This window comes from Camellia sinensis, chromosome 11 (genome assembly GCF_055761805.1).
Source record: "Camellia sinensis isolate YWXY chromosome 11, ASM5576180v1, whole genome shotgun sequence".
NCBI lineage: Eukaryota > Viridiplantae > Streptophyta > Magnoliopsida > Ericales > Theaceae > Camellia > Camellia sinensis.
The window spans coordinates 27381799-27400835 of record NC_138971.1 but is presented as its reverse complement, the minus strand read 5'-3'; the positions used below and the strand labels follow the sequence as shown (position 1 = coordinate 27400835).

The 19037-nt window shown below is 37.7% G+C and overlaps 1 protein-coding gene across 1 annotated transcript; it reads left to right on the top strand.

Annotated features, from left to right (window-relative positions):
* Positions 1 to 16532: 16532 nt before the first annotated feature.
* LOC114319999 (fasciclin-like arabinogalactan protein 21) lies at positions 16533 to 17906 on the top strand. The gene has a single exon (XM_082896452.1). The coding sequence runs from the start codon at positions 16558 to 16560 to the stop codon at positions 17710 to 17712; it is 1155 nt and encodes a 384-aa protein (XP_082752578.1). The 5' UTR covers positions 16533 to 16557; the 3' UTR covers positions 17713 to 17906.
* The last annotated feature ends 1131 nt before the right edge of the window (positions 17907 to 19037 follow it).

The window sequence follows — 19037 nt, the reverse complement described above, 5'->3', positions numbered from 1 at the left end:
CTGAAAGGTTATTTTCTATCTTATGCGCATTACAATGAAGATGATAAATAATTTTGGTTACACAAATATATAATGATAATAGTATTAGTGTATAAAATGATCTCCAAGAAGACTTGATAGCAAATGATACCATGGGTACATTGAATATTTTTGGAGTGGTCCAATCAATTGTTTATAAAATTTAATTAGAGAAATGAAATTTAAATTAAATTATTTACAATTTTACAAATTAAGAAATAATTAGTTAGATGTCAAGAAGGCTTAATTGATTTAATGATTCCAAAATTAAATATCTTTGTGTTTAGTTGGAGGATTTAGAAAGGGAAAGGAAAAAGTGTGTTAAATTAGGTAAAATATAGGTATATTTTATTTATATCTCACCTACCATTTTTATTTTCTTTTTTAAATTTTTCTTGAAATCTCTCCACCAAACACAGTATTAATATAACAAAAATGCTTTAGACCACTAATTAGTGGTGGCTCTAATTATGTGGCAGTGGGTCCCACCCACTGCCACATGTGTTTTGTGCCTTGTTTTTTTTTTGTTTTTTTTTTTTTTCAATTGCCACCTCACTAGTGGTGGGATTAGTGATGACAAATTAGTGGTCTATAGCATTGCTCTTAATATAAATGTTACAACGCAATATTCCCCCCCCCCAATTGATTTAATGATTCCACAATCAAATATCTCTGTGTTTGGTTGGGGAATTTGAGAAGAGATTTAGAAAGGAAAAGGAAAAAACGTATAAAATTAAGTAAAATATAAATATATTTTTTTCATATCTCATATACCATTTTCATTTTCTTTTTTAAATTCTTTTTCAAATCTCTCGACTAAACACAATATTAAAATAAATACTACAACCCAATATCCCCCCAACACGCGCGAGCGCACACACAAAAAGTTTATGTGATCTTTATAATGGAGCTTATACCAATCAATTTAACTTTTTCACAAACTACTAAACTGCATGCTAAAAAATGTTGAAAATCCGTGAGGATCATCGACGTGAATGTCACACCATCATCAATTATAATACTTCTGAATGAGAGGTTAGATGAGAATTTGTTATTACTTGCTTAAATTATTAAACCGGTGAAAAATGGTGAAAATGAAGCAAAATGGTGAAAAAGAGAAGTTTCCAAAACTTAAGTTTATTTCTCACAAAAAATTGTGAAAATCGAACTTAATACTTTACAAAAAGAAATTTATACCACCTAATTGTCCTTCTAAATACAAAGCAAATAAAAACAAATAAAATACTTGCATTCTCTTTTATTTGTTGTTCATCCAAACAAGAAAGTAATAAGCTAATTATAAATTTTCTTTTTTCATCTAAATAAGAAATTAGAACTATTTCATTTATTTTTTCGCCTAACTACCCAAATGACGTGACTGATGGTTTAAGGTGCTAAGCAAGGCACCCTGTTTGTGTCGATATGACCTTTGCTATATAAATAGCTAAGTTACCTATTTCATTGATCTTAAGATTTTTGTTTTCATTATTTTTTTTCTTCATTATAATTGATCTTAGATTTAATAAGTTGCATAATATATATGGGAAATGCTATGGTGTGCAGCTATGCACCTTATCACAAAAATGTATAATTTTACTATAAAATTTCATAATATCAATCACAAAATACGTAATATCGTCACAAATTGGTATAACAAAAATTGTAATCAAGCCACAAACTTTTGCAATATCAATTATAAAATTTTAGACATTTTTGTTATATTAATTTGTGGCGAGATTACATATTTTGTAATTAATGTTACGCATATGAACAAGGGGAAATATCACATTAGTGGCTTGTTGAAAAAATAATTACAAATGAATGATAAATTTTTATAAATATTAAATAATTAATGGGAAAAGATTCTTTCCATTTCTTTTTGTAGATTAGACGGTACTATTGGGCTTGTGGTGCCCACCATAAGTCTCATTTCGATAATGTTAACAATTCAATGTATAAAGTTCGTTGAGTACTTCATCTCTAGAAAAAATCAAGTTGATCAGATATTGATAGTTACTTAATCAGAATACATTATTGTTAATAATTTATTTTTTAAATTTTATTTACCATTAACAAAAAAATATTCTGATCAAGGGTTTATCGATATTAGATTAACATGATTTCTCACAAAAATGAAGTACTCGACAAATTCTATACATTAAGCAGTTCAGATTATTAAAATGAGACTCATAATAAATCTTATGATCCTAACAATACTATTCAATCCACGTGGACTAGAGAGAATCCTTTCTCATAATTAAGGGGCAATTTGGGAAGCTAGCTTTCAGCTTTTATCCCATTTTGAGAGTAATTCTATTTTCATACACTATTTATACTTTGTGCACATCATTTCTTAATTCACACACTTATTAATTTAGTTACATTATGTTTTTCTCATTCCACATATCAAATGTTCTAAATATATCCTTAGCTTATAATTTAAACACACACCACACAAAACATATTTACATACACACAACAGTAACTTTGACATATCCAACAATAATCCATCAACACATCTTTACCAGTTCTTTAGAGCCAATCTAATATTGTTCTTTTTCTGACGGGAGATGAACCGGGCTGAGCTGAGCTCCCAACAGGTCTACTGGTTCTAAGGTCCGTGGAGCACCCCTGCAAAAGGTCCAATGGGGGAGATAATCCCCCGGCAGACACTCCGACGATCAAGTTAGAAATAGGAGAGATTAACTGTGTAGAGGGAAGGAAGATGAGAAATGAAGAACTTAACCTTTGATGTGTCTCGGAAACTTCCTTATATCCTTTGTTCATCATTTTCCTTGTCCATTTTAGCCTGTCGTGCTGGCCGAAAGTCTACGTTCTAGCTTGCGTTGTTCATGGTGACTCTGTATAATCTGATGTGAGGAGGTTGTCGCATTTAATGCTATGAGAGCCTCACAATAACTTTGCAGGATCTTTGTTTGCTTACGTGTCTAATGTTAACAAGTTACAAAAAAAAAACCAGAAAATATTCTTTGATTTATAATCACTCACATTTATTCTCTGAAAAATTCTCTGAGAAATGTTCTTTAATTTTTGTTTACATACTTTTTCAGAAATTATACACTGAGACATATAGCTTTAAGCCCATCTTTCCTGTGTGAGGTTTACAGAAAAACCAGAGTTTCATTTTTATATCTATCTTTGAAAGATAATTCTTGTAGCTTTCTATGAAAGGAAAAACACATTCTTTTCAACCTTGTAATAGTGTAGTACACTCAGTGTTCTTGACTTAGAAAGTTTGTATAAAATTTGTGGAGGATTGCTCAATCTGTGAAAAGTTTGCTAGCACCCTGTGAAGCTAGAGTATAGTGAAAAATCTTAAGTGAAACTTGAGGAGTGGATGTAGACCGAGTTGAAGCCGAACCACTATAATTTTTTTTGCGTCTCACTCCCTTATCTCTTTATTTTATTTAAATTACCATCGCTATATTTCACATTTTTACTGTGCTAAAATCATTAACTGACATAGTTGTTAGGACACTTGTTTTAATTATTTTTATTTCATTAACTATATTTATCTATTGTGCTAGTCATAATTTTTATTTGGGTATTATTATTTTTATTTGTAAAAACCTAATTCACCCCCTCTCTTAGGTTGTCTTTTGGGTAACAGAAATGGTTGAGGGCAGCAACTTTACATGTTAGCCGTTGAACTTCTTTGACCTTCTTGGGAGACCGCATTTCTATCAGGGCCTTGATTTTTTCTGGGTTGGCCTCAATGCCCTTCTGGCTGACCATGAACCCTAAAAACTTACCTGATCCAACACCGAAGGCACACTTTTCTGGGTTCAGTTTCATTTGATATTTGCTTAAAGTTTGGAAAGTCTCGCGTAGGTTTGCCAAGTGGTCGAAGGAAATGTTACTCTTGATGAGCATATCGTCGACGTAGACTTCCATGTTTCGACCTATTTGGTGTTGGAACACAATATTGACCAGGTGTTGGTAAGTGGCTCATGCATTCTTCAAACCTAATGGCATGACGTGGTAGTGACAAGTCCCCTTGTCAGTGATGAAAGAGGCGTGTTCCTGGTCAGCGGCATGCATCAAGATCTGATTATAGCCAGAGAAAGCATCCATGAAACTAAGCATCTGGTGTCTCGCAGTTGCATCGACCAACAGGCCTATCCTGGGAAGGGGGTAGCTGTCTTTGGGGCAGGCTCAGTTGAGGTCGGAATAGTCGGCGCAGAGTCGCCATTTGCCGTTATTTTTGCAGACTAGGAACACGATGGACAACCATCTAGGATAGTCCACATTTCTGATGAACTTTGCCTTCAGCAATTTGTCAACCTCAGCGGCGATGAGACTGTTACATTCTAGGTGAAAGATGCGTTGCTTTTGTCGGAACGGTCGGAAATATGGTCGGCGAGGAGAGCTGTGAGATCGGCCTTAGCCTGAGAGGACAACTGACTACCAATCTTAGCCATTTTTATTGAGTCAGCAGGATCGACAGATACTTCGACGAGCTCCTCGACTGGTTCCTCTCTTATTAACTCTTCTTCGTCTCTAATGTCGAGGCCCTCAATGATCATAGCTTCTTGCAATTTGACTTATTTTAATGAGGCGACATAACACTCTCGGGCTATCGTCTATTCTCCACTAACAATGCCGACTCCCTGGCCAGTAGGAAACTTCATGGCCAGATGGTACATGGAGGTTATGGCTTGGAGGGCATTGAGGGCGGTGCGCCGTAATATGATGTTGTAAGTAGAAGGATAGTCGACGACAAGGAAAGTTAGAAGTTTGGTAAATTGTCGTGGGTATTCTCCGATGGTGATGGAGAGGTCGATGGAGCCCATGGATGTGACCCGATTGTCGGTAAAGCCCACCAGAGGGGTTTATAGAGGTGATAACTTCTCTTCGCCGACCTTTAGTTAGCGGTAGGCGTTGAGGAAGATGATGTGTGAGGAGCTGTCGTTGTCGATCAGAACTCTCCTGACTTTATAGTTTGACAACAGAGCAGAGATGACCAGTGGGTCGTCATGAAGATAGCGAACACCTGTGCAGCCTGTCGCTGTAAAGGTGACCAGCTCGGACCAGTACTTGGGTTATTTGTGGGGGCAGTCTACCGTGGCTACTTCTCTATCGGATCCCTGTCGGATTTTGCAGAGCTCAGCTTGCTGTGCCAACTGGGACGGTTCGCTGCACGCGAGGCTGTTAGTGATGACCGTATTTCGCCTAATGGGGGGGTGTTGCCGTGAGCTCAGGGTTGGTGTTGAGGCCGGTCATTATTCCGTTTGGGTTGTGCTGGTAGTCGTTGGGGGGTGTTGGCGGTTATGGTTTGGGGGGGCCGGTTCTAGGCCTTTGCGAGGAACGGGCTGAGGTGATTCGGCTGAGGTGCCCCTGACGGACCAGATCCTCAACCTGATCTTTGAGGTTGACACATTCATCAGTGTTATAGCCGTGGTCTTGATGGAAGTGGCAGTACTTAGATTGATCCGGTCAGATGGATGGAGACTTGGATGGTTGAGGCCATTTTAGGTTATAGTCACGTTGAATTTGGTTCAGGACTTGTTCCATGGGTAAGTTAAGGGGGGGTGTATCGCTCGAACCAACTAGGTGGGTGAGTCGGTGGCGGTTGGTTCGAGCGTGCGAGCCGATCTGAGTGTGATGGGGGTCGGTATGTGTATTGCGAGGGTCGTGACTCGATGTATCTTTTGTCTTTGGAGGGTGGGGTTTTGGATCTGGAGTCTTGGCGAGCTACCAGGTAGTCTTCGACGTTCATGTATTTTTAGGCTTTGGTGAGAAGGGAGGCCATGATGGTCAGGGGATTTTTGGAGAGGGAGAAAAGGAAATCGGACGGGCACAAACCGGCCATGAAAGCTGTGAGAATGACCTTGTCATTGTTTTCCTCCACTTGGAGGGCTTGGGTGTTGAAGCGGGTGACATAACTGCATAACGACTCCCCCTCCGTCTGCTGGATGTTTAGCAGTTGGGTGGCTGGATATCATTGTCGCTGAGCACCAATAAAATGACTTAGGAAGGATTCGCTGAGCTAGCGAAATGAAATGACTGAGTTTGGGAGGAGCTGACTAAACCAAAGGCGCGCCGACCCCTTTAGCATGACAGGGAAAGCGCGATACATGATTTCGTCTGGAAATGAGTGTAAGATCATGAGTGTCTGGTATGCTTCTACATGGTCAACGGGGTCGGTGGTACCATCGAAAGTGTCGATCGACGGCATCTTGAACGTAGGAGGGATAGCTTTATCCCGGATAGAGGAAGTGAAAGGAGAGTTGATGGTGGAGGAAGTTTTGTGCTACATGATCTGCATGACCCCTTGTAATTGGAGTTTCATGGCCCACAGTTCTTTATTCCAGATGGGAGCATTATCCCCACAGGCAGGGATCGAGGGTTGAACACTGCTAGCCTCACCTTCATGGGTGACCGTGTGGTTTGGTAAAGGGTGGCTGTGGAAGAGTGGTAGTATATCTTGGCGAGATTGCGAGCCTGACGGAGGAGGGTGAAAAGGTTGAGGATCTGGTGGAGCGAAGGGTGGAAAGGTTTCTTGAGATATGTGTGGTGGGAATTGGTGGTGATGATAGGCTTGTTCTAGGTGCAGGGGAACCATTTTCTGTGGTGGAGGCGGGATAGGCAGGTCACGCTGGAGCAGAGCATTGATCAAGGCCTGGTTTTGTTCAGTTAGTCGGTTGATGCTGTTGGTGAGTTCTGCAAAATATGGAGGCGAGTTATTTGGGTTGGAGGGCTCAGCTTCGGGGTTACCAGCGTTGTGTTAGGAAGCCATGGATCTAGTTGTGACCATCCACTTTGATGTAGGATAAAGACGGGGCTCCTTCTGGCGACAGTGAACACAATTGCCTTTTTGAAACGAAGGTTCCCACAAACGGCGCCATCTAATATTATTCTTTTTCTGACAGGACATAGACTGGGCTGTGCTGAGCTCCCAACAGGTCTGTTGGTCCTAAAGTCCGTAGAGCACGCCTGCAAAAGGTCTAAGGGGAGAGATAATCCCTCGGCAGACACTCCGACGATCAAGTTAAAAATAGAAGAGATTAACTGTGTAGAGAGAGGGAAGAGAAGAAATGAAGAACTTAACCTTTGATGTGCCTTGGAAGCTTCCTTATATCTTTTGCTTATCATTTCCTTGTCCATTTTAGCCTGTCGTGCTGGCCGAAAGTCTACGTTCTAGCTTGCGTTGTTCATGGTGAGTCCGTATATTCCGACGTGAGGAGGTTGTCACATTTAATGCTGTGAGAGCATCATTAATAGCTGATGTATGGTGCAATAACTTTGCAGGACCTTTGTTTGCTTACGTGTCTAGGCTCCTATTTGGCCAGTGTTAATGTTATTGGTCCTGGCCTAATGTTGATGTTATTGGGCTTAGATCGCAAGAATGTGGGCTAGGTCCTGATCCGTGGGTTGGGCCCTCGTGGTTGGGTCCTCGTGGTTGGGCCCTCCTGGGTGCCCATCGGTACCATAATCAGCGATGAAATAATAAAAAGGTTGATGGAAGTTGATGAAAACTTTTTTTTGGTTTGCGATCAACGATGATAGTAAGTTTTCATCATGATCAAAAAAATCTTAAAACAAATCATATGAAAAGTTTTCATCATTGATTTTGTTTCTCCCGCAATCCGATGGAAGTTGAATTTACAAAATAATAGTAGTTCTTTTGCTCACAAAATAAAATAAAATAAAATAAATAAATAAATAATAAAACACTTCCACAGGTAAAAGATCACATTTTCATCGTTACATTTGTGTAAATCTTTCATTACACAAATCAAGAATGATGGAACTAAAATAGAGTGCAACAATGGTGAGAGTGAAAAATAATAGAAGAACAATGTAGGCCTTAGCGTGATTTATTTTTTATTTTTTATTTTTTTCCAAAACATGGGCACTAAGAATTTTTGTTCCTAAAGATGTATACGGAGAAAATTTAGTTTTAAGATTTGTTGTGTATTGATATCTATAGTGGTCATTTCGTTTAATAGAAAAATTGTAATAAAAATTTAATTCATTTAGTATGTGCACAGAGAGTAAATGATATGTGAAAATAGAATTATTCTCATTTTCAGTTACATCACCTTTCACATTTTTTTTACAAATAAAAAGACAAAAAAAAATTAAAAAATCAACTTTTAACCAACTTCTCAAATTATCCCTAAATACGTAAACTTGCATATCAATTTGTATTTTTTTTTCTCCCGCCACCATCAATAGGGATGTGATGTACAGTGGTAGCTATTTTTGAAAGTTACAATTTTGTTTAAAAAGTCAAAACACCACTATAAAAAAATTAGTTTTTTTTTTGTTTTGTTTTTATACACATTTTTTTTAATAAAAAATTTAAAAGTCTATTCCAAAAACAACCATATATAAAGTTTGTATACACAACGGTTTGTTTTGGAAACATGGTTAAAAATAAATTTTTGACTTTTTTGGTCACATTTTTCTCTACTTTTTTACGCGTTAAAAAAAAAAACCCTAAAAAGCCAATTTTTAACATACTTTCCAAAATAAGCCAACATTAGGATTGTTCTTCTTCTTTCTCTAAACACTAAATAATTCTTGTAATTAATGAGCTTTTTATTTTTATTTTAATAACATTTTCGCCCTTTTTATGAGTTATGTTTAAAGAGTTACGCTACATCCCTACAAAAATTTCCTATAAAAACATCATTTTATGGGCTCTAACCAATAAGAGTCTATTCACTTATTTTGTAACGCTAAATTTTTACCGGTTAGTCTATAAAGGAATACTTTTGTGGGAGATTTTTGTGGAAATGGATCATTTCCTATGTTTAAAATATGTGTTGTATTCTTACAAAGAGGAAAATAGAGGGATGGGTGTCAAGGAGGATATAGGATGGGGAAATGGGAAAGGAATGCGTGTGTATGAGAGAGAGAGAGAGAGAAAAAAAAAATGTTGGAGGGAAAGGTCAGGGTAACGGGAGTTCGAACAAAATTGAAGATCTCAACTTTACGATAAAATTGACTTATTATTGGACTATGTACTTCGGTGGTCTAAATCGTTAATCTTATACAACTAATTAAAAAAAATTATTTATGCAAAATATAAGTTAATCCAACATCGATTATCATGTTATCAGAACATTTTTAGCTATATGACCTACATATTTTTAAAAATAGATTATACATTTTTTGTAATATATATGTGATTGATTTGATTATATAATTATTTATGTCTGATCAACTTAATTTTATATATGCATATTGTTTTCAACTTGTCATATGAGATGGACGACTCAAATTATTGACATGAGTGCAAATTAATCTCAAAATACGTCAACTTTACATGTGAAGTTGAGATATCCAATTTTAACTTTAGCAAATTCGAGTAGTAGAAAGAGAAGGAGGTGAATTTCTCTTTAATATCTTGTTGTAGTAATCAGACGGTCTAAATTTAAAAGTAAAACAAAACAACATAATTTTGGAACACATGATTTACAAAACGAAAAAAAAAACACATAAATATTTTGATGTTAGTATTTTACTTTATTTTAAATTTAAGTGGTTAAATTATATATTTTGGATATGGAGGAGTGTAGGTATTGATTTCCGACCATACAACTAAATAGGGAACTTAGATAAAGAGCACGCGACAGAATAGATTAAGCCAATCACCTGCTAATAAGAAGATGAGAATTCTGCACTGGTTCGTCCACCTAGAAGCACTCCGACGATCAAGTCAGTAAAACTTTATCTCTCACAGATAGTGTAAGGACATAATTTTTGAATGACAACACGTGGCCAAGGTGACGCCGGAGTGTCAGCAAAGGTGCCACGTGTCATTGTCATGACGCCTAGGTGATCTTGGCTAGGCCGAGGTTATCTCCGAAGAAACCAGAATCTAGAATAAGCGGATAAGGGACAAGAGTCCTAGAATGAGAGAGGACGTCAGTTTTGGTAAAGATAAGACTCTTAGAGAGTTTATCCCAATCCTACTGGGATTCCAAGATGAGCAGTAATTCTAAGTCCATTGAAGCTAGGCTTCTATTGGGACTAGGTAAGTGTTGGCTATAAAAGAAAGGCACCCCCCATGGGTTTAAGATATGTTTTTGATAATCTGAATAGTGAGTTAAGCACTTTTGCTATCTTTGAGAGATAACTGACTTGATCGTCGGAGGGCTCCTGGGTGGACGAACCACCGCCGGAATCTCTTCTTTCTGTTACAGGTCATTCGGGCTTAATCTATTCTGCCAGTGTTCTCCAGCTAAGTACTAGTTTGGTAGTGTGGTCAGAAATTGACACACACAATTTGGCATCGTCTGTGGGAAAGAAAGGAGAATAGATGGCCAACGATGGACAGAAAGAGAAGGTTGGGAACGACACCCCTACCGAGAGTGGAAAATATATTGACCTTGACATCGAAGAAGACAACTACAATGAAGAGACTCGTGATAAGAATCACGAAGGAAAGGACGTCGGCCAGGAGAACGGCGTTCAGAAGAAATCAGACCGGAGCGGGTATTATAACGAGGACGACCTCTAGGTATGGAAAGATAGATGCCTGCGGAGGGACGACGAGATGAAGGGAATGGCAGACAAATTGGCGGACCTGCAAACGGTCGTCAATTTCATGATGCAGAACAATGTCACGCAACCACTGTTCCCGCTACAAGATACGCCAATTCTAACGGCCAAGAAAGGTGCCCAGAAAGGGGGATAGAAGACAGTCCCTCCAGTCTCCCAGCACGACGAGACCATGGGACATTCTCACCGGCCTTCGTGGGAGGTCGGGCATGGAGAATAAAAAAAAAAAGGATCCCAGAGAGGACAAGAGCTTAGATCCCGGATCCCAGATCCTAGAAGACAAGATCTTGGCCTAGATGATTAGGTCTGAGAAGAGAATAACTCAGCCTGAGAGAGTAGATCCAAGATCCTAAAAGACACGATCTCGGCCTAGACGATTAGGTCCGAGAAGAGAAGAGCTCAGACTGAGTGAGCAGATCCAAGATTCCAGAAGAGAAGAGCTCAGCCTAAAGTGAGCAGATCCCATATTCTAAAAGACAAGATCTTGGCCTAGATGATTAAATCTGAGAAGAGAAGAGCTCAACCTAAGTATGTAGATCTCAGATCCTTGAAGATAAAAGGAAGCACACAAGTTCAGACTGAAGTTGGCCATGTTCTGCCTGTCAGTAGAAGGCCATCTATACAGAAGGGTTTCAACTGGACCTCTATTACGATGTATATATCCTTCCCAGGTTAAAGATATAAGGTCCGCAAAGGAGTATGTGGAAGCCATGCAGGGGGCAGATCCCTTGCCCATAGAGCAATATCGCAGGGATTCTTTTGGCTTTACATGCAAAAGGAAGCTGAAGCCTATATAAAAAAGCATGAAAATGTTGAAATCCACCTACGTGCGAGAGAACAGCAATTCGGCTGGGGGCATACCAACAACAACTTGCTAGGGCTTATGATAAGAAGGTCAGCCCAAGAGAGTTCAAGGTTAGGGACCTTATCCTGAGAAAGGTTGTCGGCAATAAGAAGGATCATAGGAAGGCCAAACTTGGCCCAAATAGAATCATCTCGGTTGCCGGCAATGGGGCATATTGGCTGAAGTAATAATAAAGTGCTAGTTTGATTTTTGTGAATTTGAAATCTGTGCGATAGGACTGACCAGTCCTATGACGATGTTTCCGAATGAAACATGATGAATAACTTAGACTTATTATATGGCAGAGTTCCTACTTGCATATAATAGAGTTGAACTAAGTTGGCGATGTTTCCGAATGAAACATGACGAATCACTTAGACTTATTATATGGCAGAGTTCCTACTTGCATATAATAGAGTTGAACTAAGTTGGCGATGTTTCTGATTGAAACATGACGAATAACTTAGACTTATTATATGGCAGAGTTCCTACTTGCATATAATAGAATTGAACTAAGTTGAATCAACCTGGACTTATCGTATCGGCAGAGTCACACAGATTAACAGAGAGGCCAAGGTTGGTAACCTCGGCCAGTCTTTTCTGAATCTTACCTTGGCGACGAGGTCAAAGCCACATGCTTGATGAGAACCCAAGTGAAACTTAAGTTCATATCAGGGGGCAGAGAGTTGGAGAATAGAACTTGGAAGATGGAATTTACAAGCTAAAATTGGTTTTAACACTTGTTGAAATTTTATAAAAAATTTACAAGTTGAAGTTAAACCGAGGTCATGTTTAACACTTGTTGAAATTTTATGAAAAATTTACAAGTTGAAGTTAAACTGAGGTCATGTTACCTATATTCTTGTATTACCTATTATATTTCGCTTAATTAGCATATTATATTTTTGTATTACCTATATCAATTTTATAATACTTTTTTTTTTTGGAATTGTCTTGGTGCTTTAGATGGAACCTATGTTAAGGTTCGTGCCCCTGCAATAGACAAACCAAGGTATAGAACAAGGAAGGGAGAAATTGCCACAAATGTATTGGGTGTGTGCTCCCAAGACATGCAATTGATATATGTCTTGCTTGGATGGGAAGGATCTGCTTCTGACTCTAGGGTACTTAGAGATGCTGTCAGTAGACCCAATGGGTTAAAAGTCCCTACTGGTATGATAATTATATATTGTTATATATATATATATATATAAGTACACTATATCTATATTAAATAATTATTTTGTTATATACATAGTGAAACCATCTTACATAATTACAGGCCATTACTATCTAGTAGATGTGGGTTACACAAATGGGGAGGGTTTTCTTGCACCATATAGAGGATAACGTTACCATCTTTCCACATGGAGAGAAGGGAGTGCCTCAACAACTCCACAAGAGTTTTTTAACATGAGGCACTCTTCTGCTCGTAACGTCATTGAGAGGTGTTTTGGACTACTTAAAATGAGGTGGGAATATTGATGACTTATTCTTACTTTCCAATCAAGACTCAATTTCGTATTATCACTGCATGTTGTCTTCTCCACAATCTCATACAACGTGAAATGCCTTCGTATATCACTGCATGTTGCCTTCTCCACAATCTCATACAACGTGAAATGCCTATGGATCTTGATGATGATGAGAATGAGGAAATGAATCCTCCTCCTCCAGCTACTGAATTAGGAGATGAAATGATTGATGTTGTTGAAGCATCTGATCAATGGAGTGAATGGAGAACTGCCTTGGCAACCCAAATGTTTAATGAATGGCAAGCAAGAAGAGGTCAATAAATTAGTGTTGTATAATGATTTTTATGTAATAGCGAGAATTTATTATGCTTTCTTAATTCGAACCTTATTTGTTTAGTTTTTGTGTGGTATTTATAACAAATGTTGTGTAAGTTGATTTGTTATTTATGATTGACATGTGTGTTATGATTTAAACTTATGATATACATATATATATCAGTATGGATGACACAGGTACCATTAGTTCTCATAAGAAGAGGAAACCTCGAAGGTTTTGGAATCATCGTGGGGAAGTATTCCTCGTTACAACCATGAAGGATGTAATAGCAAGTAATCCCAGGTGGAAGCTTGATAATAACCAGTTTAGGGCAGGTTTCTACAATGAATGTGAGAAGAAGATCTTAAGTGCATTTCCTGGAACTGATCTTCGAGCCAGTCCTCACATCGACTTGAAGATTAAATTTTGGAGGAAACAATATAATGCTCTGCAAGATATGTTAAACATAAGTGGTTTTGGTTGGGATGATGAACAAAAGATGGTGCTTGTTGATAGTGACGACGTATGACAGAACTATGTCAGGGTAAATCTCATTTTTATGTTGTTATTTGTATGTGTATGTACTTATAAATCAATTTGTTCTTTTTAATAATCACATAATCACTTGTGTAGAGGGTGCCAGATGCAAAAGGGATGCGAAATAGGCCATTCCCATTCTATGAAAATTGGCTTATTCTATTTGGGAAGGATAAGGCAACTGGTGAACTGGCTGAGGATCCTGCTGATGCAGTTGCAACCATGGAAAAAGATGATGCCAATGCAACTACAGAAGAAGGAGAACAGTCTCCTGTTGAACAGTTTAGTATGAACATGGTTGATACGGATTACTCAATGTCTACTGCAGGTAATGTTCCTAACCGTGCTGACTCAACTAAAACTGAGAAAAAGCGGGCTCGACCTACTGAGGGGATTCCCACTGAACTATCAGAGATGGCAAAAAATCTTGGATCATTCATTGAGAATACTAATACTACGATGGTGCAGATTGCTCATAGGATAGGATATTCACATGACCTATCCCAACAGAGGAGGTTGGTTAATGCAGAACTTCTGAAGTTGCCAATGAGTAATACCCAAAGATTGATGGCAGCATCTATGATAGTGAAAGATGAAGACAAAGTTGACTTATTTTTCAGTTTAGATGAGAATGACAAGATGGAGTGGGTTTCTTTGCTATTGGAAGGTCATATTTAAATGTGACATCTACTATATGATGCTCTTTTTGTTTCCCACATGACTTGTAATATATTATGCGATGCATAAATAAATATTATAGATTAGATAGTTTTTGCTGCTGCAATACTTTATGATAGTCTTTTTGTTGAGTAAATGTTGCTCCTGTAAATTTTGTAGGTTAGGTTAGTTAGTTTCTGCTTATCAGTTTGCATGGCAGTTGGGTCGAAAAAACCTTTGACATTTGACCTCATTGCATGATGGTTCTTTAACTTTATAGCATCTATGTAGTGCTCCTCTTGCGTGTTTTATTGGACTATTTTGTTATCTATTCAATGTTATGTATGCAGGTGCGCTGAGCTACAAATTGATTCCTCTGGTGCAAACCAAGTTTGTAGCAAGTAGACTTCATCAATGTACAAAATTCAAGTGAACCTGGTCTTCTTGTGAAATGGATGAAGAGGGTTGTTCAATTATGGAATTTATTATTATTGTTAGTTTAGTTCTCCTTGGACTCTCTTTAATTCTACTGGAATTTTTCTGCTACCTCATTGATGTTTTATTGTGATCAATCCTCTTGATAATCTTTGTTTTGGCGTTTTGAGATCTCTGGAAGCGATGGCCTTCAACAGGTAAGGTTTCCACTTGTGCATTTTAGAATGAGCCAACAGTAATGTTACACTTACACATCAAACTAATACACACAAAATATGTGGTCCACATTTATTTATTTATCACAGTAGTTTATTTATTTATTTATTTATTTATCAGAGTAGTCCAAAAATGTGGTCCAAAAAATGTACAAAAAATGGCTTTTAACGTGTCTTGACTATCAGAGTAGTCAACTTATTTATTTATTTATTTATTTATTTATTATTATTATTATTATTATTATTATTATTTCAATGTATCTCAATCAAATGGGGTGCAAATCTACTATTTGGGTGGCAAATTTGCTTTTGTATTGGACTCATTAATATTAAAAAAAATTAAAAAAAAACATTGAATAAACAAATTTGTTGATAATTAGATTCTTTAATATTAAAAAAAATAAAAAAAGAAGAATAATAATATTGAGTAAAAATTTATTTATTCTTTACTTGGTATAAATCCAAATTTAATAATATGCAATAAGGGTATTTGTGAAATTTCACATGCTTAATCCTATCCCTATCTCTCAAAACAAATTTGAACTTTGCTACTCCATTGGTTATCAAACAAACACAATTTTACTAATCCCCTCACTAACAATTTCCTCACTATTAATCTTCTCACTATCAATCCCCTCCCTTCTATCACTGAAAACAAACGGGGCCTCAGGTTCAATGCTCATCCTGGACCCTCATCCAGATAGAGATAAATTCTTCTTGAGCCTTATCTTTATCCAGACTGAGATCCTCTCATGTTCTAAGACTCTAATCTCGGCCTAGCCAAGATCATCTTGGCAGCATGATCAGGCTACGTGGTACCTCAACTGACACTTCGATGTTACTTTAGCCATGTGCTGCCATTCACAAAATACTTCCCCACAAGGAGGATTCCTCTTTGTCCAAAATCTGGATTCGAAAGAGTAATTTGAGTCCATAAGATCCATCACGAGTCATGTTCTGATAATTTAAACTATTTATTTTTGTTCGGCACTTCGTATATTTCATCCATAAAAAAAAATAAATAAATTAGGTTGATCTAATAATTATAATGTATTCAATTTACCGTGTTTTTTACTAAAAAATTAGACGATAATTATATTTTTAAAAAATAAACCATATACTTTTTTAATTACAAAAATAATAAATTGAATAAGTTACAGCTATTCGATCAACTTAATTTTTTTTATAAATAAAATACATGAAGTGACTAATAAAATAAATAATTTAAATTATCGAAACGAAAATTATAATGAGTTTTACACATCCAAACAACTCCTCCAGTTTAGATTTTAGACGGGAGAAAATCATCTACATTTGGATTTGTAGTAAAAAAGGAATTCAAATTTCAGAAAAATAATACTTACAGGCAAAACCATCCATTGAAGAAAAAACATCTGAAGGGTACTCTCGCCATTTCAACTGAGAGAATAATAACCGACTTTCAGTCAGTTATATAACCACACCAGGCCCACTCTCTCTCTCGCTCTCTCAACTTCCTCTCTCTATAACTGTAACCTCGAATCCATGGCTACAACTACAGCTCTTCCGCTTCAAATCTTCGTCCTGATCTCTATCCTCCTCTCCAATTCCATCACCGCCGCCGTCAGGGGCGGCTCTTCTTCTAACTCGCAGGAGACACCACCGCCACCGTTCCAAGAGCACGCATATCCGTCATCTCTCTTCGGCCCCATCCTAGCCAAACTCGGCTTCCATGGATTCTCCGCCGGCGCTCCATCAATCTTCAACACCACCACATGGAGCGGCCCCACCACAATCTTCGCTCCCTCCGACTCTTCTCTCCTCGGCTGCCGTTCCTGCTCCGTTCCTCTTTTCCTCCGTGAACACACCGTCCCAGGCCTCTTCCCTCTCCACTACCTCCGCACTTTGCCTTTCGGCACCAAGATCGAAACCCTATCCCCGGGCCGATGCATCACCATCACGTTCTCTAACGCTTCTCAAGTCTACGTCGGCGGCGTGAAGATCACTCGCCCAGATCTCTACAACGATGGCCTCGTCACTGTTCACGGTCTCCAAGGCTTCATGTCTCATCTATCGCCGTACTCTTGCGAGGTAGAGCGAATGACTTCTCTCTCCTTCCCACATACACCTCCTGCGTCGCCGTTTCTCATGCGTATGATGTTGAAAGACACGATGCACCGCCTCACCATCAGCGGTTACGGCGTGGTCGCTCTAGCGCTGAGAGTCAAGTATCCGGACCTCCTGAACCTTCACTCTATGACGGTGTTTGCTCTCGATGATGTCGCGATCTTCTCCGGAGCCGGATTTAATTACGTCACTCATTTCAGGTTCCATATTGTGCCTAATAGACTCCTGATGGCCACTGATTTGGAGAGTTACCTGACAGGGACGCTGTTGCCGACGATGGAGCATGGGCAGAAGCTGGTGGTGACCACCGACGGACGTGCCGGAGTTTCAAAATCGGCTATCGGTATCAACTACGTGAAGATCAAGAGTCCTGATTTGATGTACAACCTCAAGATCGTCGTTCATGGACTCTACGTGCCGTTTCCACACATTCATCGAACGGTTGCGGAGGATTTGAGCCAGGTCGGAGGGTCAGGAGGCGTTGTCAGAAAGCCTAATAACATTCTGGAGATCGTGGTCCCCACGCCGGTGATTGAATCGACGGTAGAGATTGACGATCATCATGGCCTGTGAGATCTCTGATTCACTTGCATTACTACTTCTAGATGTACTGGAATAAAGCTCTTGCATTCTTTCTGCTTCTGTTTTGTGCTTTGTAGTACTTGTTCGTAACTCAGAAGCACTTCTTAGTTCACAGGCATGAGTGATTGTACACTTCCATTTTTCTAATTTGGGGAATTCAATTGCTTGTGTTCCATGAAATTCTATGAGATTGCTCTCCTTTTCTTATATAGTACTTCATATGCACTGTACACATATACAGTTTGATTAAAATTTGAGGTTAAGTGCAACGACATAAAATTTAATAAGGTGAAAAAAAAATTTACTATATGAATATGAATCTATGATTATCATAGTATTATTGTACAAAATTGTCCTAAAAAAGACTGTAGGTTGGTGTTGAATTGATGGTTTATTTATTTATTTATTTTTATTTTTGCAATGGTCCAATCAATCATTAATAAAATTGAAGTAGTGAGAAAAATTAATAAATAATTATATAAATGTCAAAATGTCTCAATTGAAGATCCCGCTAAGACTACAAAGGAGTATTTGGGAAAAATGGTTAAAAATTATCTTTTAACTTTTAATTCATTTTGAATCATATCATCTCTTATCTCTTATATTTTTTATACGTTTTTTCAAAAAAATAAAATAAATTAAAATGTCAATTTTTAATCATTTTCTTAAAATATGCCAAATTAGTTGAAAATTAAACATCTCACTAACGAAAATTGGATTTAGACCACACATCATTTTTGCAAAATAAATTTCATCACGTATTTTTGAATTCTTTTCTTTTTGGTAAAAGGAAGCGATGAGATATCTCATAGATGCTGAGAGTTATCTCTGTGAGTGAGGCCCATAGATGCTGGGTTGTAGTGAGGCTTTGTTAAGTTATCTATTCCATTGATCTTAAGAATTTTTTTCTTTTTTTTTGACATTGAACTTAGATCTAATAAGCCTGTACAGTGGTGTTAGTGAAACTAGGAATATATAATGAATTTTATTCCTATAAATTTGGGGTGTTAAAATGAACATTTTAAGAAGATTTGTACATTCAACGTCGACATTGTTCTCCTTTTATTGAAATACAGAATCATTTTTCTAAGGGCGTCTCCATCGTTTACTCAAATGTTTTATGAAATTTAAATTAGATGAAACACGTCCCTTTTTCTCTACTCCAATCAAAGCATCAAACCCATATCAAATGAAAACGATGTTAGATGTTTTATCAAATCAAATGAGCGTTTAACTTTTTATCAAATTTCATAGGTGACCATTAGTGGACAACTGGGTGGATAATTGGCTAGTCAATCGGCTGGATGCCTGACGGG

What these genes read in the sequence shown, in the direction of transcription:
- LOC114319999 (XM_082896452.1), top strand. Translation starts at nt 16,558, where the DNA reads ATGGCTACAACTACAGCTCTTCCGCTTCAAATCTTCGTCCTGATCTCT.